Below are 19,017 nucleotides of genomic sequence, written 5' to 3' on the forward strand. Positions count from 1 at the left end.
CTCCTCTCCTCTCCTGGGAGCCATCAACAGGGCCAATGGCCTCAAAGTGAATCTCACCACCCCTCTCCACCTAGCTGGCTGTTGTCTTTAACAGCAACAGGGAAGTGATTCACCAGTGAACCCTGTAGCTTTTCCACCATGACTTACCTGAAGTGTTCTCTTTCTTCCTGTGAAACATGTCCAGAGCTTCTAGCTTCAACCCAGTCCAGACCAAGTGATAATAGTCTACCAACTGATTCTATGATAACCTCATGAGCCCTGTGTCTGTATCTCTCTCTCTCTCTCCTTCTCTATCTCTCTCTCTCTCTCTCTCTCTCTCTCTCTCTCACTCACTCTCCCCCTTTCTCGCTCTCCCTCTCTCGCTCTCCCTGTGTCTCTCTCTCCCTCTCTCGCTCTCCCTCTGTCTCTCTCTCTCCCCCTCTCTCTCTCTCTCTCTCTCTCTCTCTCTCTCTCTCTCTCTCTCTCACTCCCTCTCTCCCTCCTCTCTCTCTCCTCAGCATGTGGTCCAGTGTGTGTTCGTGGCCATCCGAACCATTGGAAACATCGTGATCGTCACCTCTCTGCTGCAGTTCATGTTCGCCTGCATCGGAGTACAACTCTTCAAGGTAAAGAGAGGGACCGAGGAGAGATAGAGCAGGATGAAGTGAAGAGAGAGGGCGAAGAGAGGGACGGAGGAGAGAGAGAGCAGGATGAAGTGAAGAGAGAGGGCGAAGAGAGGGACGGAGGAGAGAGAGAGCAGGATGAAGTGAAGAGAGGGACCGAGGAGAGATAGAGCAGGATGAAGTGAAGAGAGAGGGCGAAGAGAGGGACGGAGGAGAGAGAGAGCAGGATGAAGTGAAGAGAGAGGGCGAAGAGAGGGACAGAGGAGAGGGACGGAGGAGAGATAGAGCAGGACAAAGTGAAGAGAGAGGGCGAAGAGAGGGACGGAGGAGAGATAGACCAGGATGAAGTGAAGAGAGAGGGCGAAGAGAGGGACCGAGGAGAGATAGAGCAGGATGAAGTGAAGAGAGAGGGACAAAGGAGAGGTAGAGCAGGATGAAGTGAAGGGAGAGGGCAAAGAGAGGGACGGAGGAGAGGTAGAGCAGGATGAAGTGAAGAGAGAGGGCAAAGAGAGGGACGGAGGAGAGGTAGAGCAGGATGAAGTGAAGAGAGAGGGCGAAGAGAAGGACGGAGGAGAGAGAGAGCAGGATGAAGTGAAGAGAGGGACAGAGGAGAGATAGAGCAGGATGAAGTGAAGAGAGAGGGCGAAGAGAGGGACAGAGGAGAGATAGAGCAGGATGAAGTGAAGAGAGAGGGCGAAGAGAGGGACAGAGGAGAGATAGAGCAGGATGAAGTGAAGAGAGAGGGCGAAGAGAGGGACAGAGGAGAGATAGAGCAGGATGAAGTGAAGAGAGAGGGCGAAGAGAGGGACAGAGGAGAGATAGAGCAGGATGAAGTGAAGAGAGAGGGCGAAGAGAGGGACGGAGGAGAGAGAGAGCAGGATGAAGTGAAGAGAGAGGGCGAAGAGAGGGACGGAGGAGAGAGAGAGCAGGATGAAGTGAAGAGAGAGGCCGAAGAGAGGGACAGAGGAGAGATAAAGCAGGACGAAGTGAAGAGAGAGGGCGAAGAGAGGGACCGAGGAGAGATAGAGCAGGATGAAGTGAAGAGAGAGGGTGAAGAGAGGGACAGAGGAGAGGTAGAGCAGGATGAAGTGAAGAAAGAGGGTGAAGAGAGGGACAGAGGAAGAGGGAACTGAACGTAGCTGATGTAGTGGTGATGAGAATATAGTGGATATGTTTTACCAAGATGAACATGTCTGTTGTTCTCTTCTCAGGGGAAGTTTTTCTACTGCTCAGACAGCTCCAAGTCTACAGAGCCTGAATGCAGGTGAGTTTATCACCTCGTCTCCCATCTCAGTCGGACCTGGCTCATATCACATCTGGACAGTCATTTCAGGTGGATGTGGGCTCCATTTGGGCCATAATGAGTTTCCTGGCTGGGTAAGGAGTGAGCTGTGGGTGTCTAGGTGTTACCTATGTTCTCCCTCCCAGGGGTTCATACATCATGTATAAGGACGGGGATGTGGGGAAGCCAGAGAGGTCCATGCGTGTCTGGGAGAACAGTGACTTCAACTTTGACGACGTGCTCCAGGGGATGATGGCTCTGTTCGCTGTCTCCACCTTCGAAGGATGGCCAGCGTGAGTCCAGCATCACAGTAGCAGAGTGACCACACACACACACACACACACACACACACACACACACACACACACACACACACACACACACACACACAGAAATAACTCAAATGCTCATGCCCTTTGGGTCCCCAGGACCAGGGTTAAGAAACTGAGAGACACCATTCCAAAAATCTAAACATGGAACACACACACACACACACACACGTTAAAGTATAGGGCTTTAGTGTCTAGGTTTTGAACGGTGTATCCATCCTCTCCAGACTCCTGTACCGGGCCATAGACTCCCATTCAGAGGACCTGGGCCCTGTCTACAACTACAGAGTGGTCGTGTCCATCTTCTTCATCATCTACATCATCATCATCGCCTTCTTCATGATGAACATCTTCGTCGGTTTCGTCATTGTCACCTTTCAGGAGCAGGGAGAGCAGGAGTACAAGAACTGTGAGCTGGACAAGAACCAGGTGAGAGGTTAGGGGTAATCAGAACCCAGGTGAGAGGTTAGGGGTCATCAGAACCCAGGTGAGAGGTTAGGGGACATCAGAACCCAAGGTGAGAGATTAGGGGTTATCAGAACTCTGGTGAGAGGTTAGGGGTAATCAGAACCCTGGTGAGAGGTTAGTGGTAATCAGAACCCTGGTGAGAGGTTAGGGGTAATCAGAACCCTGGTGAGATGTTAGGGGTCATCAGAACCAAGGTGAGACATTAGGGGTAATCAGAACCCTGGTGAGAGGTTAGGGGTCATCAGAACCCAGGTGAGATGTTAGGGGTCATCAGAACCCAAGTGAGAGGTTAGGGGTAATTAGAACCCAGGTGAGAGGTTAGGGGTTATCAGAACCCAGGTGAGATGTTAGGGATCATCAGAACCCAGGTGAGATGTTAGGGGTAATTAGAACCCAGTTGAGAGGTTAGGGGTCATCAGAACCAGGTGAGAGATTAGAGGTCTTCAAGGTCGCAGGTCAAACAGGTGAGAGGTCAAGAGGGGTCAAAACGAGGTCACCATAGGGTCACTTAGGAGGGGGCCGGGGCCATACTGAAAGGAGGAGTGTCATTAAGTTGTATCAGTGGATGGTAAATGGTATATTACCACTATGAACTGACATTTACACATCAATACTACATCCACCGATGTGTTACTGGAAACGTCTGTTGATTAAACACATGTTTCATACAGTGTGTGTGTGTGTGTGTGTGTGTGTCTGTGTGTGTGTGTGTGTGTGTGTGTCTGTGTGTGTGTGTGTGTGTGTGTGCGTGTGTGCGCGTGCGCCCGTGTATGTGTGGTACAGCGTCAGTGTGTGGAATATGCCCTGAAGGCCCGTCCTCTACGTCGGTACATCCCTAAGAACCAGTACCAGTACAAGGTGTGGTACGTGGTCAACTCCACCTACTTTGAGTACCTGATGTTTACTCTCATCCTGCTGAACACCATCTGTCTGGCCATGCAGGTAAGAGTGTGTGTGCGCGCTTGTGAGTGTGTGTGTGTGTGTGTGTGTGTGTGTGTGTGTGTGTGTGTGTGTGTGTGTGTGTGCGAAAGACATTGGCATCCGAACATGACTTAAATCGTCCATCTTGGTCAGGTAAAACGTTGAATTAGTCCATCTTTATAACCTCAGCCCAATACGGTAGCATCAATCCATTTATACATCTCCTACCCTAAACACAGTGAACCACATAGTGCCCTGGACACTAGAGGTGCATTATGGGGAGGATAGTCTATCTATATCAGTTAAAAGACATGCTAGTACCTCAGGTATTGGTTCCTAGATGTTAGAAGGAGTTGTTGTGGAGGATAGTCTATCTATATCAGTTAAAAGACATGCTAGTACCTCAGGTATTGGTTCCTAGATGTTAGAAAGAGTTGTTGTGGAGGATAGTCTATCTATATCAGTTAAAAGACATGCTAGTACCTCAGGTATTGGTTCCTAGATGTTAGAAGGAGTTGTTGTGGAGGATAGTCTATCTATATCAGTTAAAATACATGCTAGTACCTCAGGTATTGTTGTTGTTGTTGATTTTTAAAGGATTTACCTCTATTTTGCAGCGTCAGTATTTCTGTTGTTGCTCGTTGCTTCTACTGTAGCCTGAGGTGGGTGTGTTCACCACGTGGTTACATAGAATAGCCTGAGGTGGGTGTGTTCACCACGTGGTTACATAGAATAGCCTGAGGTGGGTGTGTTCACCACGTGATTACATAGAATAGCCTGAGGTGGGCGTGTCCACCACGTGATTACATAGAATAGCCTGAGGTGGGCGTGTCCACCACGTGATTACATAGAATAGCCTGAGGTGGGTCTGTCCACCACGTGATTACATAGAATAGCCTGAGGTGGGTCTGTTCACCACGTGATTACATAGAATAGCCTGAGGTGGGTGTGTTCACCACGTGATTACATAGAATAGCCTGAGGTGGGTGTGTTCACCACGTGGTTACATAGAATAGCCTGAGGTGGGCGTGTCCACCACGTGATTACATAGAATAGCCTGAGGTGGGCGTGTCCACCACGTGATTATATAGAATAGCCTGAGGTGGGTCTGTCCACCACGTGATTACATAGAATAGTCTGAGGTGGGTGTGTTCACCACGTGATTACATAGAATAGCCTGAGGTGGGTCTGTTCACCACGTGATTACATAGAATAGCCTGAGGTGGGTGTGTTCACCACGTGATTACATAGAATAGCCTGAGGTGGGTGTGTTCACCACGTGATTACATAGAATAGCCTGAGGTGGGTGTGTTCACCACGTGATTACATAGAATAGCTTGAGGTGGGCGTGTTCACCACGTGATTACATAGAATAGCCTGAGGTGGGCGTGTCCACCACGTGATTACATAGAATAGCCTGAGGTGGGTGTGTTCACCACGTGATTACATAGAATAGCCTGAGGTGGGTGTGTTCACCACGTGATTACATAGAATAGCTTGAGGTGGGCGTGTTCACCACGTGATTACATAGAATAGCCTGAGGTGGGCGTGTCCACCATGTGATTACATAGAATAGCCTGAGGTGGGCGTGTTCACCACGTGATTACATAGAATAGCCTGAGGTGGGTGTGTTCACCACGTGATTACATAGAATAGCCTGAGGTGGGTGTGTCCACCACGTGGTTACATAGAATAGCAGATCAGGGATTAAGTTTCTGTGTGTTGCAGCATCACGGCCAGACCCACTCCTTCAACGATGCTATGAACATCCTCAACATGCTCTTCACCGGCCTCTTCACTGTGGAGATGATCCTTAAACTCATCGCCTTCAAACCACGGGTATGTCTCTCCCTCTCTCCACCTCTATTTCCACCTCTCTCTCCACCTCTCTCCACCTCCTCTCTCTCCACCTTTTTCCACCTCTCTCCACCTCTCTCTCCACCTCTCTCTTCACCACTCCCTCCCTCTCTCTCTTCACCTCTCTCTCCCACTCTCTCTACCCCTCTCTCTTCCCCTCTCTCCTCTCCCTCCCTCTCTCCCTCTCTCACTTCCCCTCTCTCTTCACCTCTCTCGGCTCTCTTTCCCCCTCTCTCTTCCCCTCTCTCCTCTCCCTCTCCCCCTCCCTCTCTCCCCCTCTCTCTTCCCTCTCCCTCCCTCTCTCCCTCTCTCTCTTCACCTCTCACTTCACCTCTCTCTCCTCTCTTTCACCCTCTCTCTTCCCCTCTCTCCTCTCTCTCCCTCTTTCCCTCCCTCTCTCCCTCTCTCTCTTCACCTCTCACTTCACATCTCCCTCTCTCCCTGCCTCTCTCTCTCTCTCCCTCTCTCCTTCCCTCTCTCCCTCTCTCCTTCTCTCTTCACCTCTCTTTCCCACTCTCTCCCCTCTCAGGAGTCTATCGCTCCAAAACACTTCTCTCTGTCCCAGAGAGGATTCTTATCATTACTAAATTAGTTTTAGCCTATCAGTGGAAATCAGTATCACCTGTAATTTGGATATGAATGTAATCAAGTTAATCAAGTCTGTCATTACATAATTATATGTTATCAGTTGGCCTATAAACTATGCCTTTTATGACCTGATTTCCACTTTAATTAAAAATAATCTAAAAGATTAGAAAACAAAAGATGCATTAATGATTTGGTTCAGTGTCTGATGTTGTGTAGGTTTTTATTTGTTGTTTTACATGTTGCTCGGTAACCTGGTGAGTTTATTAGTCCAATCAAAATGCCCCCTACTGCTTCAGCTGTCCGCTTACGTTGTTGAAACAATTACAGATGGGTTCTTCTGTAGAACAGATACAATGGCTGCATCCCAAACAGCATCCTATTCCCTATACAGTGCACTACTTTAGACCAGAGCCCTATTCCCTATATAGTGCACTACTTTAGACCAGAGCCCTATTCCCTATATAGTGCACTACTTTAGACCAGAGCCCTATTCCCTATTTAGTGCACTACTTTAGACCAGAGCCCTATTCCCTATGTAGTGCACTACTTTAGACCAGAGCCCTATAAGCCCTGGTGAAAAGTAGTGCACTTTAAAGGGGATAGCATGCCATTTGGAACACTGACAGAGTAAATACATGGATGGACAGAACAAACCGCCCTCTCATCAGGTTACTAAGCAACGCCTTCATGTTTATTATAGATTGCCCAGCTGACTGCTGTGAAGCTACAGTGAGATATCTGATGCTGCTTATTGTGGTGCTGATCTCTTTGCGTGTCTACGAGGAGATCGTTTTATTCCTGCTTTCTATGATAAACTGGGATAAACCATTGATGCAAATCACTCTTGGTCATAAAGGAGACTAAAGATCTTTTAGTTGTCAGTCAACAAAAACCTAGTTTCTCATATAATTCATCTCACATTGTGAAGGTTTTGTGTTCTTGTCTTGGCAGGGTAGAAGTACATCGAAATAGGTTGTTTAAGTTTCGCTGCAGTCTAAGACACTGCATCTCAGTGCAAGAGGCAGTGGTTCAAATCCAGGCTGTATCACATCCGGCCGTGATTGGGAGTCCCAATCGGCGCACAATTGGCCCAGATTTGGCCGGGCTAGGCCGTCATTGTTAATAAGAATTTGTTTTTAACTGACTTGCCTGGTTAAATAAATGTTAAATATATATATATACTGTATATAGATAATAAACTGAGTCCTAATTGGTTAGCCTTGGTGAGCCCTGATTGGTTAGCCTTGGTGAGTCCTGATTGGTTAGCCTTGTTGAGTTCTGATTGGTTAGCCTTGGTGAGTTCTGATTGGTTAGCCTTGGTCTGAAAACCCTGAACGTGTCCTATCTATGGACACGTCCCACCTCTCTGAAAGACACCCAGAGAACGTTGCATCGTGTGGTTGTGTCACTTTCTAACTCGTGTTACTGACCTTCTCTTTCAACAGACAGGACCGTCATCATATTAATCAGTACCCTTTTTCTCTAGGTGCAGAGGACACATTTAGCCTCGTCCTGTTCTAACCAGCTCTCTCATCAGCTGCTGTGTACAACACCGACACTGGCTCATAACACACATCCCTTCATTGCAGTCGGGTCAAAGGGAAACATACTGAAGGATTTTTACCACGGTGTCTTTCTCATTTCTGTATATTGTATGATTGTAAACTACTTATTTTTAGGAAAGTGTTAGATTTTTGGTAGTATTGCTGGTATTTTGAAGAGTTCTGTCATCTGGATTCCTCTGGATTCCTCTCTCACCATGCTAGACCCTCCAACTCTCCCAGGTCACATCTAGCAACATGCATCTCTCCCCTCAGTGTGTTCAGTCCCTCCCCATTCATCCCACTAAGGCTACTGCATTAACCCTCGTTATACCACAGTTAAATGGGGTTACCTATTCCTCTGCCACTGACCCACTGACTGATTCAGTGGGGACGGTCTCACTGGTTAAAACATCATACCGTGTTAGAATATAATAATCCCTAGTGATAATAATAATATATAATCCCTAGTGATAATAATAATATATAATGCCTAGTGATAATAACAATAATAATAATATATAATGCTTAGTGATAATATTAATATAATAATAATATATAATCCCTAGTGATAATAATATAATAACAATAATAATAATATATAATGCTTAGTGATAATAATATAATATAATATAATATATAATCCCTAGTGTTGATAATAATATATAATGCTTAGTATTTATAATAATAATAATATATAATCCCTAGTGTTAATAATAATATATAATGCTTAGTATTTATAATAATATATAATGCTTAGTGATAATAATATAATATAATATATAATCCCTAGTGTTGATAATAATATATAATCCCTAGTGATAATAATAATATATAATGCTTAGTATTTATAATAATATATAATGCTTAGTGATAATAATATAATATAATATATAATCCCTAGTGTTGATAATAATATATAATCCCTAGTGATAATAATAATATATAATGCTTAGTATTTATAATAATAATAATATATAATCCCTAGTGATAATAATAATATATAATGCTTAGTATTTATAATAATATATAATGCTTAGTGATAATAATATAATATAATATATAATCCCTAGTGTTGATAATAATATATAATCCCTAGTGATAATAATAATATATAATGCTTAGTATTTATAATAATAATAATATATAATCCCTAGTGTTAATAATAATATAATATAATAATATATAATCCCTAGTGTTAATAATAATATATAATCCCTAGTGTTAATAATAATATATAATGCCTAGTGATAATAATAATATATAATGCTTAGTATTTATAATAATATATAATGCCTAGTATTTATAATAATATATAATGCTTAGTGTTAATAATAATATAATATAATAATATATAATGCCTAGTGATAATAATAATATTTAATCCCTAGTGATAATAATATAATATATAATCCCTAGTGATAATAATAATATTTAATCCCTAGTGATAATAATATAATATATAATGCCTAGTGATAATAATAATATATAATGCCTAGTGATAATAATAATATATAATGCCTAGTGATAATAATAATAATATATAATCCCTAGTGATAATAATAATATAATATAATAATATATAATCCCTAGTGATAATAATAATAATATTTAATCCCTAGTGATAATAATAATATTTAATCCCTAGTGATAATAATAATATATAATGCCTAGTGATAATAATAATAATATTTAATCCCTAGTGTTAATAATAATATAATATAATAATATATAATGCCTAGTGTTAATAATAATATATAATGCCTAGTGATAATAATAATAATATATAATCCCTAGTGATAATAATAATATAATATAATAATATATAATCCCTAGTGATAATAATAATAATATTTAATCCCTAGTGATAATAATAATATTTAATCCCTAGTGTTAATAATAATATATAATCCCTAGTGATAATAATAATATATAATGCCTAGTGATAATAATAATATATAATGCCTAGTGTTAATAATAATATATAATGCCTAGTGATAATAATAATAATATATAATCCCTAGTGATAATAATAATATAATATAATAATATATAATCCCTAGTGATAATAATAATATAATATAATAATATATAATCCCTAGTGATAATAATAATATAATATAATAATATATAATCCCTAGTGATAATAATAATAATATTTAATCCCTAGTGATAATAATAATATTTAATCCCTAGTGATAATAATATATAATGCCTAGTGATAATAATAATATATAATGCCTAGTGATAATAATAATATATAATGCCTAGTGATAATAATAATATATAATGCCTAGTGATAATAATAATATAATATGTAATCCCTAGTGTTAATAATAATATAATATAATAATATATAATCCCTAGTGTTAATAATAATATATAATCCCTAGTGTTAATAATAATATAATAATAATAATATATAATCCCTAGTGTTAATAATAATATAATAATAATAATAATATATAATCCCTAGTGTTAATAATAATATAATAATATAATATATAATCCCTAGTGTTAATAATAATATATAATCCCTAGTGTTAATAATAATATATAATCCCTAGTGTTAATAATAATATATAATCCCTAGTGTTAATAATAATATATAATGCCTAGTGTTAACAATAATATATAATCCCTAGTGTTAATAATAATATGTAATGACTAGTGATAATAATATAATAATATATAATCCCTAGTGTTGATAATAATATAATAATATATAATGCCTAGTGATAATAATATAATAATATATAATCCCTAGTGTTGATAATAATAATATAATATATAATGCCTAGTGTTAATATTAATATATAATCCCTAGTGTTAATATTAATATATAATGCCTAGTGATAATAATAATATAATAATATATAATGCCTAGTGATAATAATATAATAATATATAATCCCTAGTGTTGATAATAATATAATAATATATAATCCCTAGTGTTGATAATAATATATAATGCCTAGTGATAATAATATAATAATATATAATCCCTAGTGTTGATAATAATATAATAATATATAATCCCTAGTGTTGATAATAATATATAATCCCTAGTGATAATAATAATATAATATATAATGCCTAGTGTTAATATTAATATATAATGCCTAGTGATAATAATAATATATAATGCTTAGTATTTATAATAATATATAATGCTTAGTGATAATAATATAATATAATATAATATATAATCCCTAGTGTTGATAATAATATATAATCCCTAGTGATAATAATAATATATAATGCTTAGTGTTAATAATAATATAATATAATAATATATAATCCCTAGTGTTAATAATAATATAATATAATAATATATAATCCCTAGTGTTAATAATAATATATAATCCCTAGTGATAATAATAATATATAATGCCTAGTGATAATAATAATATATAATGCTTAGTATTTATAATAATATATAATGCCTAGTATTTATAATAATATATAATGCTTAGTGTTAATAATAATATAATATAATAATATATAATGCCTAGTGATAATAATAATATTTAATCCCTAGTGATAATAATATAATATATAATCCCTAGTGATAATAATAATATTTAATCCCTAGTGATAATAATATAATATATAATGCCTAGTGATAATAATAATATATAATGCCTAGTGATAATAATAATATATAATGCCTAGTGATAATAATAATAATATTTAATCCCTAGTGATAATAATAATATTTAATCCCTAGTGATAATAATAATATATAATGCCTAGTGTTAATAATAATATATAATGCCTAGTGATAATAATAATAATATATAATCCCTAGTGATAATAATAATATAATATAATAATATATAATCCCTAGTGATAATAATAATAATATTTAATCCCTAGTGATAATAATAATATTTAATCCCTAGTGATAATAATAATATATAATGCCTAGTGATAATAATAATAATATTTAATCCCTAGTGTTAATAATAATATAATATAATAATATATAATGCCTAGTGTTAATAATAATATATAATGCCTAGTGATAATAATAATAATATATAATCCCTAGTGATAATAATAATATAATATAATAATATATAATCCCTAGTGATAATAATAATAATATTTAATCCCTAGTGATAATAATAATATTTAATCCCTAGTGATAATAATATATAATGCCTAGTGATAATAATAATATATAATGCCTAGTGATAATAATAATATATAATGCCTAGTGATAATAATAATATTTAATCCCTAGTGATAATAATATATAATGCCTAGTGATAATAATAATATATAATGCCTAGTGATAATAATAATATATAATGCCTAGTGATAATAATAATATATAATGCCTAGTAATAATAATAATATATAATGCCTAGTGATAATAATAATATAATATGTAATCCCTAGTGATAATAATAATATAATATGTAATCCCTAGTGTTAATAATAATATAATATAATAATATATAATCCCTAGTGTTAATAATAATATATAATCCCTAGTGTTAATAATAATATAATAATAATAATATATAATCCCTAGTGTTAATAATAATATATAATCCCTAGTGTTAATAATAATATATAATCCCTAGTGTTAATAATAATATATAATCCCTAGTGTTAATAATAATATATAATCCCTAGTGTTAATAATAATATATAATGCCTAGTGTTAACAATAATATATAATCCCTAGTGTTAATAATAATATGTAATGACTAGTGATAATAATATAATAATATATAATCCCTAGTGTTGATAATAATATAATAATATATAATGCCTAGTGATAATAATATAATAATATATAATCCCTAGTGTTGATAATAATAATATAATATATAATGCCTAGTGTTAATATTAATATATAATCCCTAGTGTTAATATTAATATATAATGCCTAGTGATAATAATAATATAATAATATATAATGCCTAGTGATAATAATATAATAATATATAATCCCTAGTGTTGATAATAATATAATAATATATAATCCCTAGTGTTGATAATAATATATAATGCCTAGTGATAATAATATAATAATATATAATCCCTAGTGTTGATAATAATATAATAATATATAATCCCTAGTGTTGATAATAATATATAATCCCTAGTGATAATAATAATATAATATATAATGCCTAGTGTTAATATTAATATATAATCCCTAGTGTTAATAATAATATTTAATCCCTAGTGTTAATAATAATATAATATAATAATATATAATCCCTACTGTTGATAATAATATATAATCCCTAGTGATAATAATAATATAATATATAATGCCTAGTGTTAATATTAATATATAATCCCTAGTGTTAATAATAATATTTAATCCCTAGTGTTAATAATAATATAATATAATAATATATAATCCCTACTGTTGATAATAATATATAATGCCTAGTAATAATAATAATATAATATATAATCCCTAGTGTTAATAATAATATATAATGCCTAGTGATAATAATAATATATGATCCCTAGTGTTATTAATAATATTTAATCCCTAGTGTTAATAATAATATAATATAATAATATATAATCCCTACTGTTGATAATAATATATAATCCCTAGTGATAATAATAATATAATATATAATGCCTAGTGTTAATATTAATATATAATCCCTAGTGTTAATAATAATATTTAATCCCTAGTGTTAATAATAATATAATATAATAATATATAATGCCTAGTGTTGATAATAATATATAATGCCTAGTAATAATAATAATATAATATATAATCCCTAGTGTTGATAATAATATATAATGCCTAGTGATAATAATAATATAATATATAATCCCTAGTGTTAATAATAATATAATATAATAATATATAATGCCTAGTGTTGATAATAATATATAATCCCTAGTGTTAATAATAATATAATATAATAATATATAATCCCTAGTGATAATAATAATATATAATCCCTAGTGTTAATAATAATATATAATGCCTAGTGTTGATAATAATATATAATCCCTAGTGTTAATAATAATATAATATAATAATATATAATCCCTAGTGATAATAATAATATATAATCCCTAGTGTTGATAATAATATATAATGCCTAGTGATAATAATAATATATAATGCTTAGTATTTATAATAATATATAATGCTTAGTGATAATAATAATATATAATCCCTAGTGTTGATAATAATATATAATGCCTAGTGATAATAATAATATAATATATAATCCCTAGTGTTAATAATAATATAATATAATAATATATAATCCCTAGTGATAATAATAATATATAATCCCTAGTGATAATAATAATATATAATGCCTAGTGATAATAATAATATAATATATAATGCCTAGTGTTGATAATAATATATAATCCCTAGTGTTAATAATAATATAATATAATAATATATAATCCCTAGTGATAATAATAATATATAATCCCTAGTGATAATAATAATATATAATGCCTAGTGATAATAATAATATAATATATAATGCCTAGTGTTGATAATAATATATAATCCCTACTGTTAATAATAATGTAATAATAATATATTGGATAAGTCAATGTTGCTCTATCACTCTGCTACGCTACTGTACATAGAACACCACCCTTCATTATGACCTCATTTCCTTTTCACACAGAAGGAAGTAAAAGAGCCAGAATTTTTTTCCGATAATCTTCTGGCTTGACATAGAATCACATGAATATAATTGACTGAATAGTGCTTACCTTTAACATGCCATGTTATCAACCCCTGTAAGCTTTTATTTTGCGCCCTGTTTACAGAAAGATGAGCTTCGGACGTAGTCGGTTACACGCTAACAAGTTGTGGCGTTGACTAAACTGTACTGTAGGCTACAGCAAGCAAGCAGCAGAACGAGACATGAACATTCACTTTTAATATTCACAATAATACATTCACAATAATATTTCATCATTTAATACCAATGGTGCATTCTGTTGCTCTATTGGCTTTAAAGATCTAAGAAGATAGTTTCAGAAGAGATGAGCCACCCCCCAAACACATTGTTGGAAGAGTTTAAGGGCTGAAAAGGAAGGCTTTTCCCTATAATAATGCCTGTCTAACTTGCCTCTCTTACCCCCCCTCCTCCTCTTGCACCTCCGCCCATCCTGTGTAGGGTTACTTTAGTGATCCTTGGAATGTTTTTGACTTCCTCATCGTAATTGGCAGCATAATAGACGTCATTCTGAGTGAGATCAACGTAAGTACATCGCCACCCCTCTCTCTCCACTCGCTCTGTCCCTCTCTCTCTCTCTCTCTCTTTTCTCTTTCCTTCTCTTTCTTTGTGACAATCTTGTCTTCTATAGCACCATTCTCTGGTGTGGTTTCTTTCCCCAAAGTCCACCCTCCTCCCTTCCTCTCCCCTCTTCCTTCCTCCATCATTCATTTCAAGATGGCCGCTCTCATTCAGGGTTTCCAAGGCATCGCGTGATGAAAAAAAGGTGCTTCCTCGTTCTTCACAGTACACAGAACAACAGTTGAGCATTCTAGAGTACCGAAAGAGTTCTAGAGTACTGAAAGAGTTCTAGAGTACTGAAAGAGTTCTAGAGTACTGAAGGAGTTCTAGAGTACTGAACGGGTTCTATTCATTAGGCCTCAGAAGAGAGACCTGGCTCTAAAGCAGGACTGTGACATGTCCTAGGGTTTTCACTTTGACTAACAAGACACACTAACTAACCAAAGAAACTCAACTATTCTTTTATTTAAATGGATTGTTTTGGTTGTGATTTTGTTATTGTTGTTGTTTATTGATGTTGTTGTTTTCCCCACATGGACAAGCATGACTGGTCGCCGCTTTCTCCTCTCCATCATCTTGGATTTCGCTCCTTTTATTTCCTCCCGTTTTTCAAACTTCAACTGTCATTTAGTTTTCAACCAATGTCCTTCCTCCCTCTCTACCTTCCGCTGATCACAGAAGTTCATATATAACTGTTTTCTTTCTGATCTTTCCCTCTTCTCCTTTTGTTGCTTCTCTTCTTTCCATTTTCTTTTCTTTCTTTCTTTCTTTGTTTGTTTGTTTGTTTGTTTGTTTCTTCCACCCAACGCAGCATTATTTTGTTGATGCATGGAACACATTTGATGCCTTGATAGTTGTGGGTAGCGTTGTTGACATAGCGATCACTGAGGTTAACGTAAGTAGCCCACCTTTCAGTCTGCCTGCCTACCTCTCACTCTCACCTCTGAGCATCAATACAATGTAGACTGTTGCATTGTCTCAGCACTTGTTTTGGGTTTGTTTTTTCTGTACATTTCTTTCAATGTATCTTCTCATCACAATTGGGGACATGTGAAGTCCCCAAGGCATGACTGACACTGTATAGCATGATTGGGATAAAAAAAAGGGTGATATATTCAGGCCTGAAGAAAAGTCATTGTAAACTATTTGTTTACATAAAGCCTTTAGCTTGTATGCAAAACTATGCATGTAGACGTGCATTTATTCATGAATATTTACTGGTGAGTGATGTCACCTTTCATGAGAAATTCTTGGCCTTGTTCATAATGTAAAAAAAATGTGACTGAAATATAAACAGAAATGCATCTCCTATATAAAAGACATTTAGTCTCTATTGAGGGGCTCCCGAGTGGCGCAGCGGTCTAAGGCACTGCATCTCAGTGCAAGAGGTGTCACTACAGTCCCTGGTTCGTATCCAGGCTGAATCACATCTGGTCGTGATTGGGAGTCCCCATAGGGCGGTGCTCAATTGGCCCAGCGTCGTCCGAGTATGGCCGGTGTAGGCCGTCGTTGTAAATAAGAATTTGTTCTTAACTGACTTGCCTCGTTAAATTTTTTAAATGCATTTTGTCCCTCTAGTGAATCTAGACATGTATTTTGAGACTTCCCATGATGAGACATGAGACCCATTGAATGAGTATTTACACTCTTAAAGGCAAATGTGAAAATGTTGCTTCTTCATATTCATCGTCTCCAGCGCCACCCCAACATCAAACTGTGTTTCTATGATAAGTAGTAAAAAAATAAATAAACGATAGAGGAAGATAGGCGTTTCCAATGACCTCATCAACCAATTAGTAATGCCTCCTGATAATTGGCTAAAATCACATGATGCACACCGATGATGTCATTGGAAACATTTATCTTCCTCTTATCTTTTTTTTACAATGAAATGTAGAAACGCACCGTTTTCACCCATGTTGATGTCGGGGTGGTGCTGGAGAGGATGAATATGAAGTAGAAAAATGTTAAACATTTCCTTTAACACCAAGCTCACAGGTGAATCCTACAGTAACTCAGTACCTTTTATACCTGAGTCTATTGCATTAAATGGACCTCGTAGCTTATCTGGTCGATTGCTCGATCCTATAGCGGCTCGATACAGTCTGTAACTGTGTCAAATGACATTTGGATCGGATCCCCATAGTTGATCTGGGCTTATCTGTCTATTGTATCTGCCGGTCAGTTCATAAACCTGTCATCTCTCTGGGACAGCATAGCGGAATAGCCAGCTTTCCTTTCACAAGTCATGAAAGACACTTCACCCACTCCTCTAGTTTAGACGACAACAATCCATGGCTTCAGATCACTAACAAAGGCATGTTTCTGAGAACAGAAAACTTGAAAAATGCTACATTGAGTGCGCTGATTATATTAGTTATATGCTGTTGTGTGTGTGTTGTTATTGTTGCGTTGTAATTGTGTAGTACTAGCGCTTTGTATTTGTCTACACCCATGAGTCCTTCTAGAATTTCGTTGAGACTAAATCCAACTATTTCCTTACAGTACCAACTTGTGACTATTAGTTCTGCTCGTGTCCTACAGTTGAGTTGAATAGTTAACTCTATGAGAAGCAGCGATAGTGTTAGGCTGCCCTGTGGATGACAAGTGTGGTTTTCTTCTCTTTGAAAGTGAAGCTATCTGACCACGAGAGGTTTGACTAAAGGTCTTTATGAATGACCAGTATCTGTCGGCCAGATATATATACCCTCCTCTGCTATACCAGTCACTCACCTTGACCCGTATCTGTCGGCCAGATATATATACCCTCCTCTGCTATACCAGTCACTCACCTTGACCCGTATCTGTCGGCCAGATATATATACCCTCCTCTGCTATACCAGTCACTCACCTTGACCAGTATCTGTCGGCCAGATATATATACCCTCCTCTGCTATACCAGTCACTCACCTTGACCCGTATCTGTCGGCCAGATATATATACCCTCCTCTGCTATACCAGTCACTCACCTTGACCCGTATCTGTCGGCCAGATATATATACCCTCCTCTGCTATACCAGTCACTCACCTTGACCAGTATCTGTCTGCCAGATATATATACCCTCCTCTGCTATACCAGTCACTCACCTTGACCAGTATCTGTCGGCCAAATATATATACCCTCCTCTGCTATACCAGTCACTCACCTTGACCAGTATCTGTCGGCCAGATATATATACCCTCCTCTGCTATACCAGTCACTCACCTTGACCAGTATCTGTCGGCCAGATATATATACCCTCCTCTGCTATACCAGTCACTCACCTTGACCAGTATCTGTCGGCCAGATATATATACCCTCCTCTGCTATACCAGTCACTCACCTTTTACCCTGCACTCAGTTTGGTTTTGCCGTGTGACATTTACTTTTGATTTGAACTCCTCGATGAATCTCTAACCGAGGCATGACCCTAGTCTTCTTCTTCTCTGGTAGTCTGATTGAATGACGAGCCTCACTGTTCTTGCATCGTATTTGTCATTGTTTTTAGACACCCTCTGCATTTGTACCTCCTGGTGACAGTAACCTAATAGCCACCAAAATATCAGAAAGACACTCACTGTTTTTGTGTTGTTTATGTGAGTGTGTTTTGGCCTTGATAAAGTGGTGTTGTTATGGTAGCGGATTAGATGCCCCCCACCCTCCCCCTCCCATCCTATTTCCCCAACTCTACTCTACATAACCCCCCTCCAGTTATTTTGACCAGAAGGTGCTTCTTAAAACAATTTTCAGTTTAGTTTTTAATTTGACAGTCGATTTCATTTGAGTGGGTTTGAATTATTATTCTGTTGGTTTGATATGTGTTAGGAAAAGAAGTTGCGTTTTGTTGCCATGGCGATGGTGTCTTGCAGGCGATGATGTCACAGCTGCATTTCTCCCTCTCCTCGGAATGCCTCTCCTCTCTCCTCCATCATGTCTGTCTGAACTGATCTCTCACTCTTCATCTTCTTTTGGATGTTTACTTCTATCTTTCCTCTCATTGGTTGATCTGTGGTGCTCTTGCTCACCCTGAAATGCACGCTGGGTAACCTGGGTCTCTTCACTAACGTTAGAGGACTTTAACAAACTAACGTTAACTAACCGAGGTTAACTCTTAGAAACAAAGGTGCTATCTACAACCTAAAAGGGTTCTTCAACTGTCCCCATGTAGAACACTTTGAAGA

General features: G+C 36.5%; 1 protein-coding gene across 5 annotated transcripts in view; it reads left to right on the top strand.

Annotated features, from left to right (window-relative positions):
- LOC110518351 (voltage-dependent L-type calcium channel subunit alpha-1C) overlaps positions 1-19,017 on the top strand; it is a 149,190-nt gene that overhangs the window by 99,270 nt on the left and 30,903 nt on the right. For 4 of the 5 annotated variants that reach the window (XM_036956552.1, XM_036956551.1, XM_036956553.1 and 1 more), the window contains 7 exons: positions 498-605; positions 1,814-1,866; positions 2,031-2,177; positions 2,441-2,642; positions 3,465-3,623; positions 5,331-5,441; positions 14,737-14,820. In XM_036956552.1, the coding sequence (XP_036812447.1) occupies positions 498-605; positions 1,814-1,866; positions 2,031-2,177; positions 2,441-2,642; positions 3,465-3,623; positions 5,331-5,441; positions 14,737-14,820 (864 nt within the window). Of the gene's footprint in view, positions 1-497; positions 606-1,813; positions 1,867-2,030; positions 2,178-2,440; positions 2,643-3,464; positions 3,624-5,330; positions 5,442-14,736; positions 14,821-15,667; positions 15,752-19,017 lie in introns of all 5 variants that reach the window. The other variant, XM_036956550.1, reaches the window with a different exon arrangement.

The sequence above is a fragment of the Oncorhynchus mykiss genome, chromosome 21 (assembly GCF_013265735.2).
Source record: "Oncorhynchus mykiss isolate Arlee chromosome 21, USDA_OmykA_1.1, whole genome shotgun sequence".
Taxonomy (NCBI): domain Eukaryota; kingdom Metazoa; phylum Chordata; class Actinopteri; order Salmoniformes; family Salmonidae; genus Oncorhynchus; species Oncorhynchus mykiss.